Source organism: Salvelinus alpinus, chromosome 1 (genome assembly GCF_045679555.1).
Source record: "Salvelinus alpinus chromosome 1, SLU_Salpinus.1, whole genome shotgun sequence".
NCBI classification, from domain to species: domain Eukaryota; kingdom Metazoa; phylum Chordata; class Actinopteri; order Salmoniformes; family Salmonidae; genus Salvelinus; species Salvelinus alpinus.
In genome coordinates this window covers 36,773,705-36,801,369 of record NC_092086.1, presented here as the reverse complement: position 1 = coordinate 36,801,369, position 27,665 = coordinate 36,773,705, and the positions used below count along the sequence as shown (strand labels likewise).

Genomic DNA, 27,665 nt, shown 5'->3' with positions numbered 1-27,665 from the left:
CCAGAACCACACAGGGGGACCTAGTGAATGACCTGCAGAGAGCTGGGACCAAAGTAACAAAGCCTACCATCAGTAACACACTACGCCGCCAGGGACTCAAATCCTGCAGTGCCAGACGTGTCCCTCTGCTTAACCAAGTACATGTCCAGGCCCGTCTGAAGTTTGCTAGAGAGCATTTGGATGATCCAGAAGAAGATTGGGAGAATGTCATATGGTCAGATGAAACCAAAATATAACTTTTTGGTAAAAACTCAACTTGTCGTTTTTGGAGGACAAAGAATGCTGAGTTGCATCCAAAGAACACCATACCTACTGTGAAGTATGGGGGTGGAAACATCCATGCTTTGGGGCTGTTTTTCTGCAAAGGGACCAGGACGACTGATCCGTGTAAAGGAAAGAATGAATGGGGCCATGTATCGTGAGATTGAGGGAAAACCTCCTTCCATCAGCAAGGGCATTGAAGATGAAACGTGGCTGGGTCTTTCAGCATGACAATGATCCCAAACACACCGCCCGGGCAACGAAGGAGTGGCTTCGTAAGAAGCATTTCAAGGTCCTGGAGTGGCCTAGCCAGTCTCCAGATCTCAACCCCATAGAAAATATTTGGAGGGAGTTGAAAGTCCGTGTTGCCCAGCAACAGCCCCAAAACATCACTGCTCTAGAGGAGATCTGCATGGAGGAATGGGCCAAAATACCAGCAACAGTGTGTGAAAACCTTGTGAAGACTTACAGAAAACGTTTGACCTCTGTCATTGCCAACAAAGGGTATATAACAAAGTATTGAGAAACTTTTGTTATTGACCAAATACTTATTTTCCAACATAATTTGCAAATAAATTCATTAAAAATCCTACAATGTGATTTTCTGGATTTTTTTTCTTCTCATTTTGTCAGTCATAGTTGAAGTGTACCTATGATGAAAATTACAGGCCTCTCATCTTTTTAAGTGGGAGAACTTGCACAATTGGTGGCTGACTAAATACTTTTTTGCCCCACTGTAGCTACGGTCTACAGTTGTCTGTTCAGAGTGCTTCTATGGCTGCTGTCATCTTTAATCAGGAGAAGGTTGGCGTGTTAAGGGCTCCTAAAGCTGAACACTATTTGTCTTTGTCAGGAAATCCTGTCATTTTTGATAAAGTTCTACTTACATGTGGTGTTTGACTGTGCCTATGTGACTATGTGAGCTTACAACTGTGTTTATTTGTCTGCCCTTACAATTGCACACAGTTAGGTGTTCTGTTGTGAGTGTAGCTCTAATTGATCCTGCTGGAACTGTGAGCAAGGCTTCAGACCTGTGACTTAATTAGAGTACAGATAGCGAGGCTTCAGATCTGTGATGTAATGAGAGGGGACTAGGTCACACGGCAGCTGGCCAGCTTCGAGGGGAAGCAGGGAGGGGAGAGGGTTGGGATATAAGATGTGATGGAGCCAAAGAAGGGGAGAGTGAGATCTAGGTTTAATGCCATGGCAGCCTTCTGGGGGCTATAGAAAGCCAGAGAAAGGGGGTTGAGTTGGAGGTATACTGAGGGGAGAGAAAGGTGGAGATCTCTGGGTAGGGAGTCAGTGATATGGAGCCAGATAATGATATAGTATCAGTAGGGCTGTCTCCACGGTTCTCGTAGGGATTTTGTCTGAGTGGCTCTTAACTTCTCTGTGCTACGGATCCCTTTTACGGGATCATTTTCCTAAACAACCGCTAGAATTGCAGGGCGCCAAATGCAAAAATATTACTAAAAATGTTTATAATCATGCAATCACAAGTGAAATATACCAAAACACAGCTTAGCTTGTTGTTAATCCACCTATCGTGTCAGATTTTGAAAATATACTTTACAGCGAAAGAAATCCAAGCTTTTGTGAGTGTAGCAATCAATGCTACAACAGCTAGCCCCAAATTTAGCATGTCACGAAAGTCAGAAAAGCAATAAAATGAATCGCTTACCTTTGATAATTAGGATGTTTGCACTCACGAGACTCCCAGTTACACAAATGTTCTTTTTGTTAAATAAATATTTATTTTATCACAAAATAAACACCACTTGGGTTGCGCGTTGTTCAGTAAACCAAAGCCTTGTTCCGTTCGACAAATTCCAAAAAGTATCCGTAATGGTCGTAGAAACATGTCAAATGTTTTTTATAATCAATCCTCAGGTTGTTTTTAACAAACAGAATCGCTAATATTTCAACCGGACCATAACCTATTCATTAAGAGACAAAAGGAAAATGGAGAGCTCCTCTCGCGCGCGCAGGAACTATTCGGAGGACACCTGACTACTTTTGAAAAATCTCATTCATTCATTTTTCAAAATAAAAGCCTGAAACTATGTCTAATGCCTGGTCACAGCCTGAGGAAGCCATTGGACAATGCATCTGGTTGATACCCCTTTAAATGGAAGAAAGACTGGCCAGGAAACACAGATAAAAAAATATATATATATATATATCACTTCCGGGTTATTTTCTCAGGTTTTCGCCTGCAGAATCAGTTTTGTTATACTCACAGACAATATTTTGACAGTTTTGGAAACTTTGGAGTGTTTTCTATCCTAATCTGTAAATGATATGCATATTCTACGATCTGGACCTGAGAAATAGTCAGTTTACCTTGGGAACGTTCTTTAAAATAAAAATAAAAATATGACCCCTAGCGTCAAGAGGTAATCCATCGCTCCTTCCTGCAGCTCTGCAGCCCCGGCTCTGCTTTGACACACTCCTTGCCTCTGGTCTTTGTGTGTCTGGGGGATCAGGGCTGCTCTGTGCTGAGCTGGCTGGACAGACACAGCTCAGCTTACATGCACCACAATCACCACACGTTTTTGTCAGAGCTGTACATGTCTGTCATACAGGTGCTGTATGTTAGTCTTCCAACTGTCAATCCTACCTGTAACTTCACTCCATATATGTTGTATTCTCTTGCCCTTAAGGCCTGTATCTCTTCCTGTCTTTATTTACTGTAGCCATCATACTACATTATCCTCTCTCCAATCTCTGTTACCTTAGCCTGTTACCTTTTGGTTCCTTTATCTTAGCCTGTTACCTTTTGATTGCTGTATCTGGAAATCAAGTTATCCCTTTACTCCTCCCTGTATGTCTCCTGTTCCTTTGACCCCCACTGATCTTGGAGCAGTTTTTATCCCTGACTCAGTGAGACTCCTAGATCATATCAGAGCTAAGATCACACTTCAACTGCTCACCACACAGCAGCCGGCTAGCCTGCAGGGGAAATTATATATACTCTAATAGTAGAGTGTGTCAGTGATCAGTTATGACTGGTCTGTCTGTCTAATTGGTGGGGAACCTTCAGTCAGTACCGTGTGTGTTTTTCAAATGGGGGTCAGAGCCTTCAGCTGATCAATCTAGTCTGGTTTGGACACACTGCTTTAATACGCTCCCTTTCATCGCTCTACCACCCTAGCCGCTTTTAATTCAATCTGACCTTCTAATTAGCAGACTTCATTAACCCTCTGTCTGATGTCTCGCTGGAGGAAAGGAAGGGGTGGGGGAGGAGGGGGGTCATGTTTAAATAAGGTAACGAGAATCTACGTTTTTTTGATATGTGGATAAACTTCACCCCCCCCCCACCCCCACTTCCTCTGGCTGCACATCCTCCCCCTGGCCAGGTGGTGGCGGTGTCTGGCTGCTTGGCGCTAGCTAGTGTGTGTCTTCTCTCAGCAGGAAGCGGGCCCGGAGGGAGAGGCAGCTGGATGGTGCCGTGTATTTGATGTTTCTCTTTCATGTTGCAAGTGAAAGGGAATTTAAATGGAGAGCTGTTATGCGTTTGCTTTTTTTTTTCCAGAATAGAGCAGTAGCCAGCTGTAATGAATTCCAGAAGAGGTTCCATCCTCTTCTTCTCTTGTCATCCAGCAGGACCTCCTATTTCACAGCAGGCCCGGCGTCTTTAAGTCCCTGCCATATGTTGACATGTTATTCAGGCCAAATTGTAACTATTCTATATGGATGTATTTAGACACTCACTAGTCCAGGGGTGGGCAATAACTTCGGCTTGAGGGCCACCCCGGGATTTCAAAATTCAGCAGTTTTTTCCCGGACTGATTTGTTTGTCTAAAGCAGTTTGTGGACCAGAGAAAGGACAGTTATTTGAAAATGTAGATGTCCATTATCACTACTCCATACATTGTCTAGTTTTTAGAATTTCAAGAGTGGCCATATGAGTAGACTAAACCCCCACTGGAACGTTCTAGTGAGAAAGAGAACCACGAGGTAGATTGGATGCCTCGACTGTCAGTTAGGCTACCTGAGATGACTGAGAAACATTCATATTGCCCCAGGCTCTCCCCAGTTCCAAGATGGCGTAGCAGTCAGACGTCATTGTCCTCGTCTTGTCGTGTCCCGTGTATGTATCTTTTATATCTTTTATATCTTTTTCTTCGCATATATTAAAAAATATATCGATTGTTCTTAACCTCAACTTCAACATACTCTCCTGCAATCCGCCTCACCCAATGTGGTATGGATCTGCTATTTTCTTTCTTTTGAACCGGAACCCCCAACAGAAGCTAGCCAGCTAACTAGGTCGTAGTCATCGGCTAACCTTTAGCCCGGACAACTCTTGCCAGTCTGCACAGCGCGACTCAAACCAGAGCAAATCAGACTTATCTTTCTCCATATCTCTGGTTTCCTACCGTAAGCTCTGAACCTTTTCACCTGGATCATCACAGCTAGCCAGCTGCTATCCGAGTGGCCACTCCTTGCTAATGTCTCTGTCCCGAAGCAAGAACCAATTAGCCTGGAGCTAGCCTTTGCTAGGCCCATCTCCCGGCTAGCTGAAGAGGTCCATCAGCCACTCCTTGGGCTACAATACCTATTTTGCCAATTGGCCTGGACCCCTTTTACTGCTGACACGGAGCCCCGCCGATCCATCACGACTGGACTACGGATGTAATCTGCCCGAGGGGTTTTTTCAACAGGCTCCTCCGTCGCGATGTCCCCTGAATGCCCATCTGCTAGCCGCGGCCCGCTAGCTGTCTAGAGCATATTGGACTGTTAGCTGAATAGGTCCATTGGCCAATTTCTTGGGCCACTATGCCTATTTTGCCAATTGGCCTGGACCCTTTTACCACACGGAGCCCTGCTGATCCATCACGACTGGACTGCCGACGTAACAGCACGAGAACAGACTTCTTCCTTCGCGACGTCCTTCTGCTAGCTTGCTTTCTCCGGCCCGCTAGCTGTCTGAATCGCCGTGTCTCCAGCCCGCCGAGCTAATCACTGGACCCCTATGATCACTCGGCTACGCATGCCTCTCCCTAATGTCAATACGCCTTGTCCATTGCTGTTTTGGTTAGTGATTATTGCCTTATTTCACTCTAGACCCTCTAGCCCTGCTCAACATGCTTTAGCTAACCATTTAGTTCCACCTCCCACACATGTGGTGTCCTCAACTGGTTTAAATTGTTTCTAGAGACAATATCTCTCATCGTCACTCAATGCATAGGTTTATCTCCACTGTATTCACATCCTACCATACATTTGTCTGTACATTATGCCTAGAATCTGTTCTTCCGCGCCCAGAAACCTGCTCCTTTCACTCTGTTCCGAATGTACTAGACGACCAGTTCTTATAGCCTTTAGTCGTACCCTTATCCTACTCCTCCTTTGGTGATGTAGAGGTTAATCCAGGCCCTGCAGTGTCTTGCTTCTCTCCCATTCACCAGGCGCTCTCATTTGTTGACTTCTGTAACCATAAAAGCCTTGGTTTCATGCATGTTAACTTCTCTAGGATAGGGGGCAGCATTTTCACTTTTGGATAAATAGCGTGCCCAATTTCAACTTCCTTCTACTCATCCCCAGAATATAAGATATGCATATTATTAGTAGATTCGGATAGAAAACACTCTGAAGTTTCTAAAACTGTTTGAATCATGTCTGTGAGTATCACATAACTTATGTAGCAGGCAAAACCCCGAGGACTAACCATTCAGAGTTCTTTTTTTTTGAGGTCACCGTCTGTTCAATGAGTTTTCATTGGGATACAAGATTTCTAATCAACCTGTTTGCAGTTCCTACCGCTTCCACTGGACGTCACCAGTCTTTGGAAATAGGTTATTCCTTTGTGCAATGAAGAAGAACGGCCATCTGGAATCAGTGTAACGTTGTGTACTGTTTGAGAGTTGCACAAGACTATAAAAGTATCGTTAGTTTGTTGTCATCCTGTATTGAAAACAGATAGACCCGTCTTCAATTTGATCGATTATTAACGTTTACAAATACCTTAAGTTGTATTACAAAAGTAGTTTGAAATGTTTTGGCAAAGTTTAGAGGTAATTTTTGAGATATTTTGTAGTGACGTTGCGCAAATTGGAAGCTGTTTTTTTCTGGATCAAACGCGCCAAATAAATTGACATTTTGGACATATATGGACGGAATTAATCGAACAAAAGGACCATTTGTGATGTTTATGGGACATATTGGAGTGCCAACAAAATAAATTCGTCAAAGGTAAGGCATGATTTATATTTTATTTCTGCATTTTTTTAATTTATTTTTTGCGCCTGCAGGGTTGAAATATGCTACACTCTTTGTTTACTGTTGTGCTATCATCAGATAATAGCATCTTATGCTTTCGCCGAAAAGCCTTTTTGAAATATGACATGTTGGCTTGATTCACAACGAGTGTAGCTTTAATTTGGTATCTTGTATGTGTGATTTAATGAGAGTTTGATTTTATATAATATTTTTGAATTTGGCGCTCTACATTTTCCCTGGCTATTGGCCAAGTGGGACGCAAGCGTCCCACATATCCCATAGAGGTTAACATTAGATGCCTCCTTCCTAAGTTTGTTTTATTCACTGCTTTAGCACACTCTGCCAACCCGGATGTCTTAGCCGTGTCTGAATCCTGGCTTAGAAAGACCACCAAAACCCCTGAATTTTCCATCCCTAACTATAACATTATCCGCCAAGATAGAACTGCCAAAGGGGGCGGAGTTGAAATCTACTGCAGAGAGCCTGCAGAGTTCTGTCTTACTATCCAGGTCTGTGCCCAAACAATTTGAGGTTCTACTTTTAAATATCCACCTTTCCAGAAACAAGTCTCTCACCATTGCTGCTTGCTATAGACCACCTTCTGCCCCCAGCTGTGCCCTGGACACCATATGTGAATTGATTGCCCCCCATCTATCTTCAGTGCTCGTGCTGTTAGGTGACCTACACTGGGACATGCTTAACACCCTGGCCATCCTACAATCTAAGCTTGATGCCCTCAATCTCACTCAAATTATCGATGAACCTACCAGGTACAACCCCAAATCCGTAAACATGGGCACCTTCATAGATATCATCCTAACCAACCTGCCCTCCAAATACACCTCTGCTGTCTTCAACCAGGATCTCAGCGATCACTGCCTCATTGCCTGCGTTCATAATGGGTCTGCGATCAAATGACCACCCCTCATCACTGTCAAACGCTCCCTAAAACACTTCAGCGAGCAGGCCTTTCTAATCGACCTGGCTCGGGTATCCTGGAAGGATATTGACCTCATTCCGTCAGTAGTGGATGCCTGGTTATTCTTTAAAAGTGCTTTCCTCACCATCTTAAATAAGCATGCACCATTCAAAACATTTAGAACCAGGAACAGATATAGCCCTTGGTTCAAAAAAGTTCTGGGACACTGTAAAGTCCATGGAGAATAAGAGCACCTCCTCCCAGCTGCATACTGCACTGAGGCTAAGAAACACTGTCACCACCGATAAATCCACGATAATTGAGAATTTCAATAAGCATTTTTCTACGGCTGGCCATGCTTTCCACCTGGCTACCCCTACCCCGGTGAACAGCCCTGCATCCCCCACAGCAACTTGCCCAAGCCTCCCCATTTCTCCTTCACCCAAATTCAGATAGCTGATGTTCTGAAAGAGCTGCAAAATCTGGACCCCCTACAATTCAGCCGGGCTAGACAATCTGGACCCTCTCTTCCCAAAATTATCTGTCGAAATTGTTGCAACCCTTATTACTTATTACTCTGTCGTATCGTCTGAGATCCCCAAAGATTGGAAAGCTGCCGCGGTCATCCCCCTCTTCAAATGGGGAGACACTCTAGACCCAAACTGTTACAGACCTATATCTATCCTACCCTGCCTTTCGAAACTCTTCGAAAGCCAAGTTAACAAACAGATCACCGACCATTTAGAATCCCACCGTACCTTCTCTGCAATGCAATCTGGTTTCCGAGCTGGTCATGGGTGCACCTCAGCCACACTCAAGGTCCTAAACGATATCATAACCGCCATCGATAAGAGACAATACTGTGCAGCTGTATTCATCGACCTGTCTAAGGCTTTCGACTCTGTCAATCACCGTATTCTTATAGGCAGACTACAGCCTTGGTTTCTCAAATGACTGCCTCGCCTGGTTCACCAACTACTTCTCAGATGGAGTTCAGTGTGTCAAATTGGAGGGCCTGTTTTCCGGACTTTTGGCAGTCTCTATTGGGGTGCCACAGGGTTCAATTCTCGGGCCGACTCTTTTCTCTGTATACATCAATGATGTCGCTCTTGCTGCTGGTGATTCTCTGATCCACCTCTACGCAGACGACACCGTTCTGTATACATCTGGCCCTTCTTTGGACACTGTGTGAACTAACCTCCAGACGAGCTTCAATGCAATACAACTCTCCTTCCGTGGCCTCCAACTGCTCTTAAATGCAAGTAAAACTAAATGCATGCTCTTCAACCGAACGCTGCCCGCAACTGCCCGCCCGCCTAGCATCACTACTCTGAACGGTTCTGACTTAGAATATGTGGACAACTACAAATACCTAGGTGTCTGGTTAGACTGTAAACTCTCTTTCCAGACTCCCATTAAGCATCTCCAACCCAAAATGTAATCTAGAATCGGCTTCCTATTTCGCAACAAAGCATCCTTCACTCATGCTGCCAAACATACCCTAGTAAAACTGACTATCCTACCGATCCTTGATTTCGGCGATGTCATTTACAAAATAGCCTCCAACACTCTACTCAGCAAATTGGATGCAGTCTATCACAGTGCCATCCGTTTTGTCACCAAAGCGCCTTATACCACCCACCACTGCGACCTGTATGCTCTCGTTGGCTGGCCCTCGCTTCATATTCATCGCCAAACCCACTGGCTCCAGGTCATCTATAAGTCTTTGCTAGGTAAAGCCCCGCCTTATCTCAGCTCACTGGTCACCATAGCAGCACCCACCCATAGCACGCGCTCCAGCAGGTATATTTCACTGGTCACCCCCAAAGCCAATTCCTCCTTTGGTTGCCTTCCCTTCCAGTTCTCTGCTGCCAATGACTGGAATGAACTGCAAAAATCACTGAGGCTGGAGACTCATATCTCCCTCACTAGCTTTAAGCACCAGCTGTCAGAGCAGCTCACAAATCACTGCACCTGTCAATAGCCCATCCAACTACCTGATCCCCATACTGTTATTTATTTTGCTCCTTTGCACCCCAGTATCTCTACTTGCACATTCATCTTCTGTATATCTATCACTCCAGTGTTTAATTGCTATTTTGTAATTATTTCTATACCATGGCCTATTTATTGCCTTACCTCCCTTATCCTACCTCATTTGCACACACTGTATATAGATTTTTCTATTGTATTATTGACTGTTTGTTTGTTTATTCCATGTGTAACTGTGTTTGTGTCGCATTGCTTTTCTTTATCTTGGCCAGGTCGCAGTTGTAAATGAGAACTTGTTCTCAACGAGCCTGCCTGGTTGAATAATAATAAATAAATAAATATATTTAAAAAATGTACATCCTCCTCTGCACCCATATCTTCTGTTTCTAATGGGAGGGATGGAGAGGACATCATTCAGACTGTTGGTTTCCTGGGAACTGTTTGTCCATATGTCAATGTTTGAGTAATGCACGCACCTCTTAGTGGTGAGGTGAAGGCTGTGGTGGGAGGGTGGTGAAGGCTGTGGTGGGAGGGTGGTGAAGGCTGTGGTGGGAGGGTGGTGAAGGCTGTGGTGGGAGGGTGGTGAAGGCTGTGGTGAGAGGGTGGTGAAGGCTGTGGTGGGAGGGTGGTGAAGGCTGTGGTGAGAGGGTGGTGAGAGGGTGGTGAAGGCTGTGGTGAGAGGGTGGTGAAGGCTGTGGTGGGAGGGAGATCTGGACTGGCACAGTGAGAGAGGCCTGTCTATGTAATTCATATAAATGTGCTCCAGGTCTCCTTTCTCCCTCCTCACCCTGTCGGTCCCCACAGCAGCAGACTAGGATGGGATAGGGAAATGAGATGTGGGCGGTAGGCAATCACGCATGTACACAACCCGAGAATCACTCACAACACACTGTCTGTTACACACCGCTGCCATCCTTACCTCATACTTTGTCTAGTGATTGTTTTCAGGGGAGCACACAATCCACACAACCCTCTTAACACTCTCTGACGTACTGCAGTGATGGCATTTATTTCCCCTGCCGTGTGTATTCTCACCTGTTTGTCCTTCTGTCCATTGGTGCTGACTGTCACCAGCTGAATCACCATGATGAATGAACCGGCTCAAGATTTTGAAGTGAGGGAGTACAAGGATTACCACACACCCCACCCCCCCCCACTATCTCTGAGTTATTACTGTCATTTTTCTGCTTCTCTGCTCCTGATGATTGTCATGAAAAGACAAATCAATCCCCAGCTTTATTCTGGTTAAGTGTCATCTGGGTGTATTTAGAAAAGCTGTGAAGTTGTTAGTGATGATGCCAGTATTGTCATGTTTTCTTAGTGGTTCCCTCGTGATCGCTGTTGGCAGCACACACGTTGGGAGACAGTAGCCTATACAGAGACATGAGAAAACACACAGCTTAAGGAAACATACAGGGGCACACATTTATTGCACCCATGCAACGCACACACTCCGCCACACAGCAGTTTGCGCACTTAAGCTGCAAATCTGTTACACCCATGAACACACACGAGTTCACACAGACTATAATTCATTGTCAGGAAGTCTCAGCTAATTAAAATTGCAAATCAGTGCTGCCTTGTTCGCCATCTTTTGATTAATATTGTATTGTTTTACTGAGTGAAAATGCCACCAGTGTTTTTCATCAGATGCAAATTGAACAAAATAAGAAACAGAACGATCAGATCCAACAAAGTTCTCTAAACATTTATTAAGTCCTGCCTGCGTCCTTGGAGGACTGTGTGTCGTCTCACCCTTCTCCACTCTGCCAGGTAGAGGAGGTGTACCCCCCCCCCCCCATTGTCCTTTCCTTCTCACTCTCTCACACACAGATTCTGGGAAGTTATCTAGGTCCTGAACTTCCCTTTCAATCAGCCACTAATTAAGAAGCAAAGCGAAGGGATTGTCTGGCTGCGAGACAGGGGGACTTGCAGGTTGACTGAAAAGAGAGAGAACGAGAGAGGAGAGGAGACTTTGCCCTGAGACCCTGTGATAGCTGCAATTTGACATGTGCAGGATGAGTGAGAAAATAGAGAAAGGAGCAGGGGGGAGAGGGAGGAAAGGAGCAAGGGTGAGAAGGAGCAGGGGGGAGAGGGAGGAAAGGAGCAGGGGGGAGAGGGAGGAAAGGAGCAAGGGTGAGAGGGAGCAAGGGGGAGAGGGAGGAAAGGAGCAGGGGGGAGAGGGAGGAAAGGAGCAGGGGGGAGAGGGAGGAAAGGAGCAGGGGGGAGAGGGAGGAAAGGAGCAGGGGGGAGAGGGAGGAAAGGAGCAGGGGGGAGAGGGAGGAAAGGAGCAGGGGGGAGAGGGAGGAAAGGAGCCGGGGGGAGAGGGAGGAAAGGAGCCGGGGGGAGGAAGGAAGGAAAGGAGAACAAAATATGATAATTTGTTGATTTTATTTAACCAGGCAAGTCAATTAAGAACACATTCTTGTTCTATTCCCAGGGGTCATCTGTGGTTCTGTAAAGGTGATATTGAAGGGAAGTCATTGGTTAAAGTCACAGTTCTCTCTCATAGATTGTAGATCTATGGTTCAACTGAAGTCAATGCTGGTTTTCTATTGTGGCTGTATTCACACATGTATCTTGAAAAACAGAGTAAATAACTTGCGCACACAGATTGATAGAAGTTTGCACATTTTGGAATAGGCTATGACATTTCCAAGTCAATGTGCTCTTTGAAAGTTGTATGTGACCTTGTGTAGGCTACTTGAGTGAGTGGAGATTGGCAGGCAGGTGTGGGATGATAGTCTTAAGCCTTGCTCTTCACTCTCAGTCACAGATCGGCTGGCGCTACGCTCAAAGCAAAAGAAAGGCAGAACCACGGCAGATAAACAAGGGCTTTTCTCACTGAAGCCGAGCGAGCAGCGTTCACAGCCTCTCTGCTTTGAATGCAGAGGCCCTTTGAAAACAAATGAATTCAGAGCTGTTTTGTCCTACTTACTGAGCAATACCGCTCAATTACAATTAGCCTTTTAGCACACACGCACTGACTATAACACCTATGATGATGTGACTGTCGTTGGTTGTAGGGTGTTGCTGTGGGTTCCCTGGACATTCCCCAGACGTTATCCTTGGCTGGACCCTGGTGCTGTTGGGCTCAGCCACCCCTCCACACTGCCCCCCTCCTGGCTGGTGCTCAGGCTCCACTCAGGCCCCCCCTGCCTCAACGCTGGCGATGTCAAGAGTCCCGAGTCCCCCTCCCCCCGCGGACATGTCCAGCGGCCCTGTGGCTGAGAGCTGGTGTTACACTCAGGTAAGCGTGGGGATTGGTGTGTGTGTGTGTGTACATGTATCTGTTTTTCTATGTAGACTACTTACACCTGTCTGTCTGTCAGTCAGTCAGGACTGCCAGTGCTGGTGTTTTTGATAACAGCCTGTTTAAAGAAGAGGGATGCATTTATTTTTTCTTTCTATTGATGTGTTCATCTCTCTGTCCTTGCAAAATCATTTTTTGTTGCAGCTTTTTAATATGCTTTCTTCTCCCCCTGTTTGTTGTCAGTGTTTATTGAGATAAAAGGCAGGTTTGATGTGTGGTTTTGAAGTCCAGGCTGACCAACCAGCCACTTAGCTACCTGTATGGAATAGATAAATAAATTAAAGTCATCATGTCTGATTCCTGCCGTGTGTATGTGTGTCCCTACTTCTGTTAGATCAAAGTGGTGAAGTTCTCTTACATGTGGACCATCAACAACTTCAGCTTCTGTCGCGAGGAGATGGGCGAGGTCATCAAGAGCTCCACCTTCTCTTCGGGAGCCAATGACAAGCTTAAATGGTGAGTGGAGGCGGGGCCAAGAAGTGGGTGCTATGGATAAGCCTTAAGGGACTACAGGACCAATAACTTGTCCATGATTGATCTGATTTAGACTCCTACGTCTGTTGGACAGTTACTGAGCATAGTTAACTGACCTTGTCTCTGTATGACTGAGTCTGATGATCACTGATGCTGATCCCTCCCTCTGTGTGTCCAGGTGTTTGCGTGTAAACCCTAAAGGCCTGGACGAGGAGAGTAAAGACTACCTGTCCCTCTACCTGCTCCTGGTCAGCTGTCCCAAGAGCGAGGTGCGTGCCAAGTTCAAGTTCTCCATCCTCAATGCCAAGGGAGAGGAGACTAAGGCTATGGGTAAGTCACACTTGATTTGAGTTGATTTGGATACCCATTTAGCTAATGCCATGACGACAGCTAGTCTTCCTGGGGTCCGACACATGACGAAAATGGCATTACAGACAAAAATACTTTAAAATGTAAATGCATTTAAATAACATTAACAAGTAGACATTACGGACATTTAAAATACCTGAAAGGTAACAGTCAATTCAGGTGTCAGTATCTGTCCAGTCATATGGTCAATCTTAGTAGATGTAATTTAATGTTTTCTTGAATGTGAATAATTTATTTGCTTGTGAAATATCTATCCCCATCAACCCACCATCTCTATAGGGTCAGTGGTGCGCTGCCATTGTAATCCCATAGTGTACCTGGCTTGATATTATGTAGGTGTGTGAGAGGTAATGTGATAACAGAACTACTTATAACAATCCACTCTTGAACCGCTCAGCTCAAACCTGTAGCTTGGCAGTAGAACATGTAAGACATGTTGACTAATAGGAACAAGGTTAGGAAGTTTCAGAGATGTATTACCTGTGTCTCTGAGGTTTACTAAGTGAGTGTGTGCATAGGAGGGGGTGAGGGAGCCAAAGTGTCTAATTCAGTGTGCGGGCCGAGGTGTTGATAGCCATATGGGTGTGTATAATCACTGCAGGTGGGATTCGTTCCACCCCATATTTAATTCAAAGTAGCATGGAGCAATTTTTGTCTTCTGCCTCTTTTCTGGCTGATGAATTGGAAAGGATAGGTGTTTCTTCCAATGCCTACTCTTTTTAATTAGGTTATGTTATGGGGAGGAAAAGCAAACTTGTGTGGAATTGATTTAGAGTGGGCCAGATGTGACCGCTTCCTGGTTATCAGGCTCTCTACCTGGTTGGTTGTCTCTCCGGCACCCCGTCGAGCACAGGAAGTATGGGAGAAGGTGAGGGGAGGGGCAGAGGAGGAATGTTTGTATCAGAGGTGTATGCAGCAAGACTGTTTACAACCCCCCGCAGTGCAGGTCGTGTAGAAAGGGAAATGGTTTTCCTGCTGAGAAACGTCTACCGCGTGAACTCAACCCCTCCCTCCCTCACACACTTTCACTCTCTCCGTTCTACACTCTATCTTCATTGTGGCAGTGCTTTTTCACTCCCTCAACAACAACACCTTCACAAACACTACTGTTATGAAACAGGCCCTGGGCCGCGTACTGTAATTGTGCATCAAGCTCACTTGAGAGGCTCTTAAGGTACAGTTAATGCATAGTTGGCTGTGCCCATTTTGCTGCACCACTAAGGGGGACAGCAGTAGCCTGCAGAGTGGGTGGTAAACACCACCTAGAGCTGTTTCATTCCTTCAGCTCACCTGAATCTGCCTCTCCACATGACTACTGAAAGAGATTAAAGATGGAGAATGTTGAGAGAAGTGGAGAAAATGTCTTATCTTCTGTTCTCCTCTTCGTGTCTCTGGGGGGTTTGCTGTAAATTGTGTTCTTTGGTGGTAGACCCCCCCCCCCCAGATGCACCCCATCTTCCCCTCAGCTCTCTGCTCGCCTTGTCACTGGAGAAAATTACCACTGGAGAAAATTACCCGCAGCCACCGTATTCGTGACAAGGGACTTCAGCGAGCACTCCGTCTGAGAATATAGCAGTAAAGATAGCTCTATCTGTTCTGGATCATTTAGAATCCAATTAAATCCATGCCTCCTGAAGAGAACCCAGGCCAAATAAAAACAAAGTGCCTTAATTAAGAAGGCTGTGGCTCAGAGTGTGAGGACTGTTTATGTGGCATGTCACTGCTGGGGCTCTCCACACAGTCTCACAGGGCCACACACTCCACTGAAATGGATAGTAAGACCAAGTACAGATTGGTGTGATACATAGCTAAATAAACAGATATATAGGTGGTTAGAAATATGGTTGACGATTATTGTGAGTAATGTAAAGATGCTGCATATATCATTTGCTGCCTTAAACATGAACTGTTTCAAGTGGATCTACCCTTTAACCTCATGCTGTTCAGCCACCCCCACCTGAATAGAGAGCCTCAATCAGTAATGTATGTTGGTCTCCGATGGTGTTACTGCCTGCTAATGGAGATAGATGTGGGCTCCACTGGCAGCCCCCCCCACCTCTCTCCCCCGAACATCCTCTCTTCTCCGCCACATAATTACTCTCCCTGGCTTAGCTGGCTCTCCTGTGGGATTGTGGATGAACGGTTTGTAACGTGTCTCTTGCCCCCCCCCCCCCTCCCTCTCCTGTGCCAGATAAAGCAGAGAGAGATAAAGCAGAGAGAGATAAAGCAGAGAGAGATAAAGCAGAGAGAGAGAGAGAGAGAGAGAGAGAGAGAGAGAGAGAGAGAGAGAGAGAGAGAGAGAGAGAGAGAGAGAGAGAGAGAGAGAGAGAGAGAGAGAGAGAGAGAGAGAGAGAGAGAGAGAGAGAGAGAGAGAGAGAGAGAGAGAGAGAGAGAGAGAGAGAGAGAGAGAGAGAGAGAGAGAGAGAGAGAGAGAGAGAGAGAGAGAGAGAGAGAGAGAGAGAGAGAGAGAGAGAGAGAGAGAGAGAGAGAGAGAGAGAGAGAGAGAGAGAGAGAGAGAGAGAGAGAGAGAGAGAGAGAGAGAGAGAGAGAGAGAGAGAGAGAGTTTTTTTCTTTCCCCCTCAGACTGGGCTTTGTAGTGCTAAGGAGAGGTTATGTCTCCAGTCTGTTTGGTCTCAGGTTAATTTGCTGTGTGTACACAGGTCTTCATACACTGTATATTTTTAAAGAACGATCTGATTTGCCAGTACAGTGTTTGTGGTGTTGTGGTTCGAGTCTTTAGTTCCACATGGTCTCCTGGCTGATTGAAACCCCTCTCTGAATGCTTGTCTGTGGTTGTCAGAGCTGGTTGCCCGCGGTAACTGATGGGGGCGGTCAGGCATTCAGTGTGGTTGTGTTGTGGGAAGAGTCATTGGACAGTCTTTACATAATCACATATCGACACGGCTAGAAGGAACGTCGTTACACATGTTTGTGCTGACACTAGCTTATAGAGCTCATTATTCAATAGAGATTAGATTTTCTTCGGAAATGGCGTGTGTGTGTGAGCAAGCTTGTGTACCTGCCTTCCAGGTTATATGTCAGCCTATGTAGGTCTGTGGGGGTTGATGCAAATGCAGGTACTCCATTACACATACTGAAGCGTTGTCTATCATACTGTTAGACATGGGACTGTATGTGTTGTGTACTGTATTTAATGAATGGGATTTAGACTGAAGGGCAGCAATTGAAGTGGTGGGATGGGGTTGAGGCAGTAGTGGTTGGGAGGATGGGGTTGGAGTGTGTGTCTGTATGAAGGTCTAGGTGTGTGAATGTTTGATTGTGTTTATGTAATGAGGAAGAGCTCCAGGCTCCTTTGGGATTCTCTAAACCTCATTCCAGAGAAGAGATGATCATGGAGGGATGGAGGGATTAGAGTTGTGTTTTGAACTGATGTACATACTGTACATTACACTTTCTCTGTCATGCCCGCACACACACACTCTTAGTGTGACCTACACTATTGAGTAGTGCTCCTCTGTTTGCCCGGAGTGTGTGATGTTTGCCAGCCAGTCTTCTGGGTGACCTTCTCACTGTGTGTGTCAACCAGGCCCCTGAGCCACAGCCTGAATATGTATGCTATGCTCTGTAAAACACCCTGGCTCTCCTCTCGCTCGCTCTGACTCTATCTTTCCCTTCTCCTCTGAAACTCCCTGTCTCTCTCGCCTTATTTTTTTTCCCTTATCTCTGTCTCACTCCATCTATCTACATATCTCACCTCACATGCCACCTCTCTGCCTGCACTGTTTGAGTGACAGGCTTCCATCGCTGGTCTTCTCACTCCTCCTCCTCCTCCTATTTGTTATTCCTGGTGTGTTCATCCCCTCCTGACTCGGCGGCCCAGCCTGCTGTGACCCGACCGTGACCACATGCGGTCTGACCTGAGGTTGATCCCATGCCAGTGTGAGGTTCTGGTCCTGCTCAGGAGACCCAGTGGAGGCAGCACGGTCAGCTGAGCTCAGCTTAATACACACACGCATACACTCACACACACGCACGCACACGTGCACACAGACATACACCTTAGTGTGGAGAGTGAGCAGGGACTGAGCAGTAGAGGAGAAATCTCACCTCTTTCCCTCTTCTTGCCGTTGGACTCCTCTCACCCGTTCTCCTCCGTTCTCTGTGCTCCTGTTCCGTCCCTTCCTCCCACTGTCCTCACACATCACTTAGGCTGAGACCCACCCAGCCCAGTAGGAAGTTGTTACAGGCTGCTGGTCTTCATCCATATACCCTGATAAAACGCAGAACAATCCCACCACCACACAGGGAGAGGAGCTGCTGGCCAGGGGACCATGCCTGAGACTCTCTCACATATCGGAAAGGAAATAGAGAGAAGGCAGACTGAAAGATTTGAGACAAACATGCAGACGAGGATAAGACAAAGATGCAGTGCTTTTGCTCTGTGTGTTTGTGTATCCAACTATACACTACTTGGCATGTCAAGTCCATAAAAGTTTGACGTGGCTTTCAACAACACAGGTTTAAGATGAGAGTGAGAGACTGACGCAAAGCCTTTAAATGAAAGTCTTCTGACATCAGTTCCTATTATGCAGAGAGGAAAAGAGGAGAGTGACGATGAATAAAGTAGGAAAAAAGAGGAGAGAAAAGAGCCTTTGGAGTGTTTGTATTTCTGTCAGTCTGAGAGGGTGGCTGTCAGGGCCTGTTTGTAGCCCGTCTCCAGAGGAGGGATTAGAGGGAGAGGACCCCCTGATTGAGCACTGGGGTAGAGAACTGGATATGCGCTCAACTCCACCACTGCCTGCACACATCCCAAATGACAACATATTCCATATAGCCCATAGGGCTCTGGTCAATGTAGTGCACTATAAAGGGAATAGGGTGCAATTTGGAATGTAGCCCCTGCCTGCCTGGTTGACTACTGTACCCACCACTGAATCATACCGCTGCTGCTGCTTTCAGCAGAGCTGTTACCCCATCTGAATGTCTCCCACTTGGATATGGCAGGGGATCTCTTAACTCTTAAGGCTTGGACACCAGTAGCGTTTGCTGGCCGATGGTACTCAGCACCCCTGCACAGAGTTCTGGCTGTAATTTGCTAACTGATTCTTCATGTAGAATCGGGTGAAAACGCCTGCAGCCAGACGTCCATCAGAGGGTGGTTCCTAAAACACACCACGCCGAAAGAGCGGCAGACGAACGGCAGATGGGCCGTCGGCCTGGTGTGTGTGGTTCTTTGGACCCCAGGGATCCTCATCCTATATGGCAGGAGGGGCCTGCCCTACAGGAGCGGCCAACCATACAGGAGCTTCTTAGATGGGATCTTGTCATTCTATACATGACCTGGGATCTTTTATGTGAAATTTCATTGGAGATTTTTTTTGAGGGTCTTGGAGGAGTAAAATGTCTGGGCAGGGAATTCATTGTGATCTGACTTGGCAGACTCTTTGATCCAAAGCCATTTACAGTAAAGTGAGTGCATTTATATTTGTAGTATGTGATCCTTGAGGGACTTGAACCCATGACCTTGGCGTTGTTAGCATCAGTCTTACCAACTGGGCCATCAGAACCACTAGGGTACAGCAGCGTCTCTGACTCTAGTTATTGTGTTATGTACGTTGAGTATGTCCTCAGTGGTTGTGTCCCAAATAACACCCTATTCCCTTTATAGTGCACTACTTTTGTAGTACACTATATAGGGAAAAGGGTGCCATTCTGGATGCTGCCAGTGTATATACGTATTCCTGGTGAAGGACCGCATGAAGGCATTTCTCTTGTGTGTTTGTAGTGCACAGAACCCTCTCTGCCTCTTCTCAGGCAGACATACTTGGCAGTCCATAAGCACTTTATAATGGGATGCTTTGATCCCTGCTTATCCCACCTGCTTATCGTGTGTGTGTGTGTGTGTGTGTGCCAGAGATGAGGGAGTGTATGAAAAATGTCTCTGGAGTGTGGCATCGTTTTCTTATGAGGTGTTAAAAGTCCCCTGCAGGTGACACTTCCTTCATTCAACCTCCTGTCTGGCTGTGCTCACTCTCACTTCCTCCTTTCTCATGGTCATGACAGACACACGTGCACTAACTGTCTGTGTTGTTCCCTTTTACAGAGAGCCAGAGGGCATACCGGTTTGTCCAGGGGAAGGACTGGGGCTTTAAGAAATTCATCAGGAGAGACTTCCTGCTGGATGAGGCCAATGGGCTGCTGCCTGAGGACAAGCTCACTCTCTTCTGTGAGGTAGGACACAAGTTCACACAACATAGAGATACAGGTAACAGCCAAAATAAAGGAATTAAAGTAAATGAGGGATTCAAAGCAGGTGCTTCCACACAGATGTGGTTTCTGAGTTAATTAAGCAATTAACATCCCATCATGCTTAGGGTCATGTATAAAAAAGCCCAGTTGTCCATTATTTTGTCTACCCTGGCTAGTATAATATATGTCAGTGACTTTGAAAGAGGGTCTCAAAGGAGCATAGGGGGTTAAAGGGTGTGTGTCAGTCACCAGATCTCAACACAATTGAACGCATGGCATTTCTCATGGAAGAATGGTGTTGCGTCCCTCCAATCGAGTTCCAGACACTTGTAGAATCTATGCTAAGGCACGTTTGAGCTGTTCTGGTTCGTGGGGCCCAATGCCCTATAATGTTGGCAGTTAGATGTATCTCTATAGATGGGTTGGTTACATCGACTTGTGCGCAACTATGGGGCAAAACAGACGGGGTTGGCTTATATTGTTAATAACATGTTAATGATATTTTGTCCCCAATGTTTATTGAAAACCTAAATAGTTGCACAATGAGAACAAATACATTGTTGCGGTTGTTGGTTGACTAGATAGCACATGTTTTGCCATGTTAGCATAGATGTGAAATCAGTCAAAACACTTCAAAACAAGGCATGGTATCAAGAACAAGATCAAATGAGCTGAAACGAGACACTTACGATTCACCACATCGTAGTTTCTTGTCGTTGTTGCTAGCAATCTGGCCATCCAAAACCATAACACACGGCCTTATGCCGCTTTGAAGTGGCACACAGCTAACCCGTTTATAGAACGCACACAGCTAACCCGTTTATAGAACGCACACAGCTAACCCGTTTATAGAACGCACACAGCTAACCCGTTTAGAGGACGCACACAGCTAACCTGTTTATAGGACGCACACAGCTAACCCGTTTATAGAACGCACACAGCCAGCGTGTTTATAGGACGCACACAGCTAACCCGTTTATAGGACGCACACAGCTAACCCGTTTATAGGACGCACACAGCTAGCGCGTTTATAGGACGCACACAGCTAACCCGTTTATAGGACGCACACAGCTAGCGCGTTTATAGGACGCACACAGCTAGCGCGTTTATAGGACGCACACAGCTAACCCGTTTTAGAGGACGCACACAGCTAACCCGTTTTAGAGGACGCACACAGCTAACCCGTTTTAGAGGACGCACACAGCTAACCCGTTTTAGAGGACGCACACAGCTAACCCGTTTTAGAGGACGCACACAGCTAACCCGTTTTAGAGGACGCACACAGCTAACCCGTTTTAGAGGACGCACACAGCTAACCCGTTTTAGAGGACGCACACAGCTAACCCGTTTTAGAGGACGCACACAGCTAACCCGTTTTAGAGGACGCACACAGCTAACCCGTTTTAGAGGACGCACACAGCTAACATGTTTTAGAGGACGCACACAGCTAACATGGTTTAGAGGACGCACACAGCTAACCCGGTTTAGAGGACGCACACAGCTAACCCGGTTTAGAGGACGCACACAGCTAACATGTTTTAGAGGACGCACACAGCTAACCCGTTTTAGAGGACGCACACAGCTAACCCGTTTTAGAGGACGCACACAGCTAACCCGGTTTAGAGGACGCACACAGCTAACATGTTTTAGAGGACGCACACAGCTAACCCGGTTTAGAGGACGCACACAGCTAACCCGTTTTAGAGGACGCACACAGCTAACATGTTTTAGAGGACGCACACAGCTAACCCGTTTTAGAGGACGCACACAGCTAACCCGTTTTAGAGGACGCACACAGCTAACATGTTTTAGAGGACGCACACAGCTAACATGTTTTAGAGGACGCACACAGCTAACATGTTTTAGAGGACGCACACAGCTAACATGTTTTAGAGGACGCACACAGCTAACATGTTTTAGAGGACGCACACAGCTAACCCGTTTTAGAGGACGCACACAGCTAACATGTTTTAGAGGACGCACACAGCTAACATGTTTTAGAGGACACACAGCTAACATGTTTTAGAGGACGCACACAGCTAACCCGTTTTAGAGGACGCACACAGCTAACCCGTTTTAGAGGACGCACACAGCTAACATGTTTTAGAGGACGCACACAGCTAACCCGTTTTAGAGGACGCACACAGCTAACCCGTTTTAGAGGACGCACACAGCTAACATGTTTTAGAGGACGCACACAGCTAACCCGGTTTAGAGGACGCACACAGCTAACATGTTTTAGAGGACGCACACAGCTAACCCGTTTTAGAGGACGCACACAGCTAACATGTTTTAGAGGACGCACACAGCTAACATGTTTTAGAGGACGCACACAGCTAACCCGGTTTAGAGGACGCACACAGCTAACATGTTTTAGAGGACGCACACAGCTAACCCGTTTTAGAGGACGCACACAGCTAACATGTTTTAGAGGACGCACACAGCTAACATGTTTTAGAGGACGCACACAGCTAACATGTTTTAGAGGACGCACACAGCTAACCCGTTTTAGAGGACGCACACAGCTAACATGTTTTAGAGGACGCACACAGCTAACATGTTTTAGAGGACGCACACAGCTAACATGTTTTAGAGGACGCACACAGCTAACCCGTTTTAGAGGACGCACACAGCTAACATGTTTTAGAGGACGCACACAGCTAACATGTTTTAGAGGACGCACACAGCTAACCCGTTTTAGAGGACGCACACAGCTAACATGTTTTAGAGGACGCACACAGCTAACCCGGTTTAGAGGACGCACACAGCTAACCCGTTTTAGAGGACGCACACAGCTAACATGTTTTAGAGGACGCACACAGCTAACCCGGTTTAGAGGACGCACACAGCTAACATGTTTTAGAGGACGCACACAGCTAACCCGTTTTAGAGGACGCACACAGCTAACATGTTTTAGAGGACGCACACAGCTAACATGTTTTAGAGGACGCACACAGCTAACCCGTTTTAGAGGACGCACACAGCTAACCCGGTTTAGAGGACGCACACAGCTAACCCGTTTTAGAGGACGCACACAGCTAACCCGTTTTATAGGACGCACACAGCTAACCCGTTTTATAGGACGCACACAGCTAACCCGTTTTAGAGGACGCACACAGCTAACCCGTTTTAGAGGACGCACACAGCTAACCCGTTTTAGAGGACGCACACAGCTAACCCGGTTTAGAGGACGCACACAGCTAACCCGGTTTAGAGGACGCACACAGCTAACCCGGTTTAGAGGACGCACACAGCTAACCCGTTTTAGAGGACGCACACAGCTAACCCGTTTTAGAGGACGCACACAGCTAACCCGTTTTAGAGGACGCACACAGCTAACCCGTTTTAGAGGACGCACACAGCTAACCCGTTTTAGAGGACGCACACAGCTAACCCGTTTTACAGGACGCACACAGCTAACCCGGTTTAGAGGACGCACACAGCTAACCCGGTTTAGAGGACGCACACAGCTAACCCGTTTTAGAGGACGCACACAGCTAACCCGTTTTAGAGGACGCACACAGCTAACCCGTTTTAGAGGACGCACACAGCTAACCCGTTTTAGAGGACGCACACAGCTAACCCGTTTTAGAGGACGCACACAGCTAACCCGTTTAGAGGACGCACACAGATACACTGGGACTAGGGCCAGGAGTCTGTCCTAACCATGTGACCTGACCAGGAAAACCACATGGGTCATCACTAGTTGCCACAAAGTCATAAACCCTGTCTATTTCTGCTATTTCTCTTCGCTAACCCTAACCACACTGCTAACCTTATGCCTAACTTTAAATTAAGCCCAAAAAGGTCTGTGCGGACTCTTATTCCGTCAGTTTGTCAGTAGGGCTCAGGTCAGATGCTGTAGTGTTGGGCTAGATATCCCCTGTTATTACTAGGCTGTAAAAGAGTGGGCAGCAGAGGTCAACTATCTCCATCTCTTGCTGTGTCTCTCTCTCTGTGTCGCCCCCCCCCCCCCCCCCCCCTGTTGGATCAGGGGAACAGAGCAGAGGTTAACTTTCTGGAGATGTTAATGTTCTCGTTGTCATGCCTGCGCCCATAAATGTTTAAAAAACATGGAGGTGGCTGTTTAAAGAAACCTAATTAACCCTGTGGGTATGGTGCTGGAATCCATGTCTTGAGGTTTCCCCCTGTTTGTTATGAGAGAGAGGAGCGATGTGCAAGTCTATTTAAAGTGCTTCCATACTGGGCCTATTGACAGAGGAGTAGGAGGTGCATAGCAGCTACTACAGAGCTGTGGGGGGTGAGGTGACTGCGTGTAATCTGTGTGTGTGTGCACATGTGCCTGTGTATGTGAGAGAGGCTTGGCATAGAGAATACTTCCAACACATCCCTCCCCAGTGGTGTTAGGCTGCTGGTTGGTTGTAGTCCTGGGTGGCTGCCCCTCTTGTGTAAATCTCTGGTAGCTACACCAGCTCCATTAATGAGGAAACCCATGTGGATTTGGCTGGGCGGTACACTGTATATTACTATATACCAGCATTGATGTACGGACCGGTTTAGGTTTTTACTTTAACTTCTATAACGGTATTTGAATGTTTGGTTTGTAATATGCCATGTGGAACATCCATTTCCTCACAGACCTAGCCCTGCCCCGTCTCACTCAAGGAGCTCATTTGTTGTTGCTTGACCACAAGACACTTGTGTTCAGTCTGCATGATCAATGCAGCACATGCAACGATGTTGATGACAACGATGTTTCCACTTAGCTTCTTCATTTAAATCTACAAGCGTTCTATAAATACACTATGAGTTTGAATTTCTTACAACCAGACCTCAACCTCAACGAACACCTTTGGGATGAATTGGAACGCCGACTGCGAGCCAGGCCTAATCACCCAACATCAGTGCCCTACCTCACTAATGCTCTTGTGGCTGAACGGAAGCAAATCCCCGCAGGAATGTTCCAACATCTAGTGGGAAGCCTTCCCAGAAGAGTGGAGGCTGTTATAGCAGCAAAGGGGGGATTAACTCCATATTAATTGCCATGTATTTTGGCCATATCACCCAGCCCTAGTGTGGGTTACTGTAGTGAGTTAGTGACCCTGGAATAAATTATGAGGGTGCTACCACAAGGTCTTCCCGTGGGCAGGTAAGAGTGTAAAGTACTTCAATATTCCTGGTTCTTGTTCCCCCTGGGATGCAGTCTTTACTACCATCTGCAGTCTTTACTACCGGTCTCCTCGTTCTCTCCTATCGTTCTCTCGTTCTCTTATTCTCTTTCCTTCTCTTTTTTTTTCTTTCATTTTTATCTCTCTCTCTCTCTCTCTCTCTCTCTCTCTCTCTCTCTCTCTCTCTCTCTCTCTCTCTCTCTCTCTCTCTCTCTCTCTCTCTCTCTCTCTCTCTCTCTCTCTCTCTCTCTCTCTCTCTCTCTCTCTCTCTCTCTCTCTCTCTCTCTCTCTCTCTCTCTCTCACCTCTCTCTCTCTCACCTCTCTCTCTCTCTCACCTCTCTCTCTCTCCCCTCTCTCTCTCTCACCTCTCTCTCTCTCTCACCTCTCTCTCTCTCTCACCTCTCTCTCTCTCTCACCTCTCTCTCTCTCTCACCTCTCTCTCTCTCTCACCTCTCTCTCGTCTCTCTCTCGTCTCTCTCTCGCCTCTCTCTCGTCTCTCTCTCGTCTCTCTCTCGTCTCTCTCTCGTCTCTCTCTCGTCTCTCTCTGTCTCTCTCTCTCTCTCTCTCACCTCTCTCTCTCTCACCTCTCTCTCTCACCTCTCTCTCTCTCACCTCTGTCTCTCTCTCACCTCTCTCTCTCTCTCACCTCTCTCTCTCTCTCACCTCTCTCTCTCTCTCACCTCTCTCTCTCTCACCTCTCTCTCTCTCACCTCTCTCTCTCTCACCTCTCTCTCTCTCACCTCTCTCTCTCTCACCTCTCTCTCTCTCGCCTCTCTCTCGTCTCTCTCTCGTCTCTCTCTCGTCTCTCTCTCGTCTCTCTCTCGTCTCTCTCTCTCGTCTCTCTCTCGTCTCTCTCTCGTCTCTCTCTCGTCTCTCTCTCTCGTCTCTCTCTCACCTCTCTCTCACCTCTCTCTCTCACCTCTCTCTCACCTCTCTCTCTCTCACCTCTCTCTCTCTCACCTTTCTCTCTCACCCCTCTCTCTCACCTCTCTCTCTCTCACCTCTCTCTCTCTCACCTCTCTCTCTCTCACCTCTCTCTCTCTCACCTCTCTCTCTCTCACCTCTCTCTCTCGTCTCTCTCTCTCGTCTCTCTCTCGTCTCTCTCTCTCACCTCTCTCTCTCACCTCTCTCTCACCTCTCTCTCTCTCTTACCTCTCTCTCTCTCACCTCTCTCTCTCTCACCTTTCTCTCTCTCACCTTTCTCTCTCTCACCTTTCTCTCTCTCACCTTTCTCTCTCTCACCTCTCTCTCTCACCTCTCTCTCTCTCTCTCTCACCCCTCTCTCTCACCTCTCTCTCTCACCTCTCTCTCACCTCTCTCTCTCTCTTACCTCTCTCTCTCTCACCTCTCTCTCTCTCACCTCTCTCTCTCTCCACCTCTCTCTCTCTCACCTCTCTCTCTCTCACCTTTCTCTCTCACCTCTCTCTCTCACCCCTCTCTCTCACCCCTCTCTCTCACCCCTCTCTCTCACCTCTCTCTCTCTCACCTCTCTCTCTCACCTCTCTCTCTCTCGTCTCTCTCTCGTCTCTCTCTCTCACCTCTCTCTCTCTCTCACCTCTCTCTCACCTCTCTCTCTCTCTTACCTCTCTCTCTCTCACCTCTCTCTCTCTCACCTCTCTCTCTCTCACCTTTCTCTCTCTCACCTTTCTCTCTCTCACCTTTCTCTCTCTCACCTTTCTCTCTCTCACCTTTCTCTCTCTCACCTTTCTCTCTCTCGTCTCTCTCTCGTCTCTCTCTCGTCTCTCTCTCTCACCTCTCTCTCTCTCACCTCTCTCTCACCTCTCTCTCTCACCTCTCTCTCTCACCTCTCTCTCTCTCACCTCTCTCTCTCTCACCTTTCTCTCTCTCACCTCTCTCTCTCTCACCTCTCTCTCTCTCTCTCTCACCTTTCTCTCTCTCACCTCTCTCTCTCTCACCTCTCTCTCTCTCACCTCTCTCTCTCACCTCTCTCTCTCTCACCTCTCTCTCTCTCACCTCTCTCTCTCACCTCTCTCTCTCACCTCTCTCTCTCACCTCTCTCACCTCTCTCTCTCTCTCTCACCTCTCTCTCTCTCACCTCTCTCTCTCACCTCTCTCTCTCGTCTCTCTCTCGTCTCTCTCTCGTCTCTCTCTCGTCTCTCTCTCTCACCTCTCTCTCACCTCTCTCTCACCTCTCTCTCTCACCTCTCTCTCACCTCTCTCTCTCTCACCTCTCTCTCTCTCACCTTTCTCTCTCACCCCTCTCTCTCACCTCTCTCTCTCACCTCTCTCTCTCTCACCTCTCTCTCTCTCACCTCTCTCTCTCTCCTCTCTCTCTCTCACCTCTCTCTCTCTCACCTCTCTCTCTCTCACCTCTCTCTCTCGTCTCTCTCTCTCGTCTCTCTCTCGTCTCTCTCTCGTCTCTCTCTCTCACCTCTCTCTCTCACCTCTCTCTCACCTCTCTCTCTCTCTTACCTCTCTCTCTCTCACCTCTCTCTCTCTCACCTTTCTCTCTCTCACCTTTCTCTCTCTCACCTTTCTCTCTCTCACCTTTCTCTCTCTCACCTCTCTCTCTCACCTCTCTCTCTCTCTCTCTCACCCCTCTCTCTCACCTCTCTCTCACCTCTCTCTCTCTCTTACCTCTCTCTCTCTCACCTCTCTCTCTCTCACCTCTCTCTCTCTCACCTCTCTCTCTCTCACCTCTCTCTCTCTCACCTTTCTCTCTCACCTCTCTCTCTCACCCCTCTCTCTCACCCCTCTCTCTCACCCCTCTCTCTCACCTCTCTCTCTCTCACCTCTCTCTCTCACCTCTCT

General features: G+C 47.1%; 1 protein-coding gene across 1 annotated transcript in view; it reads left to right on the top strand.

The window, feature by feature from the left end:
• LOC139574656 (speckle-type POZ protein) overlaps positions 1-27,665 on the top strand; it is a 150,711-nt gene that overhangs the window by 45,408 nt on the left and 77,638 nt on the right. Inside the window, exons 3-6 of the mRNA XM_071399423.1 lie at positions 12,424-12,647; positions 13,045-13,166; positions 13,363-13,514; positions 19,618-19,745. Coding sequence (XP_071255524.1) covers positions 12,570-12,647; positions 13,045-13,166; positions 13,363-13,514; positions 19,618-19,745 — 480 coding nt within the window. The 5' untranslated portion in view covers positions 12,424-12,569. The remainder of the gene's footprint in view (positions 1-12,423; positions 12,648-13,044; positions 13,167-13,362; positions 13,515-19,617; positions 19,746-27,665) is intronic.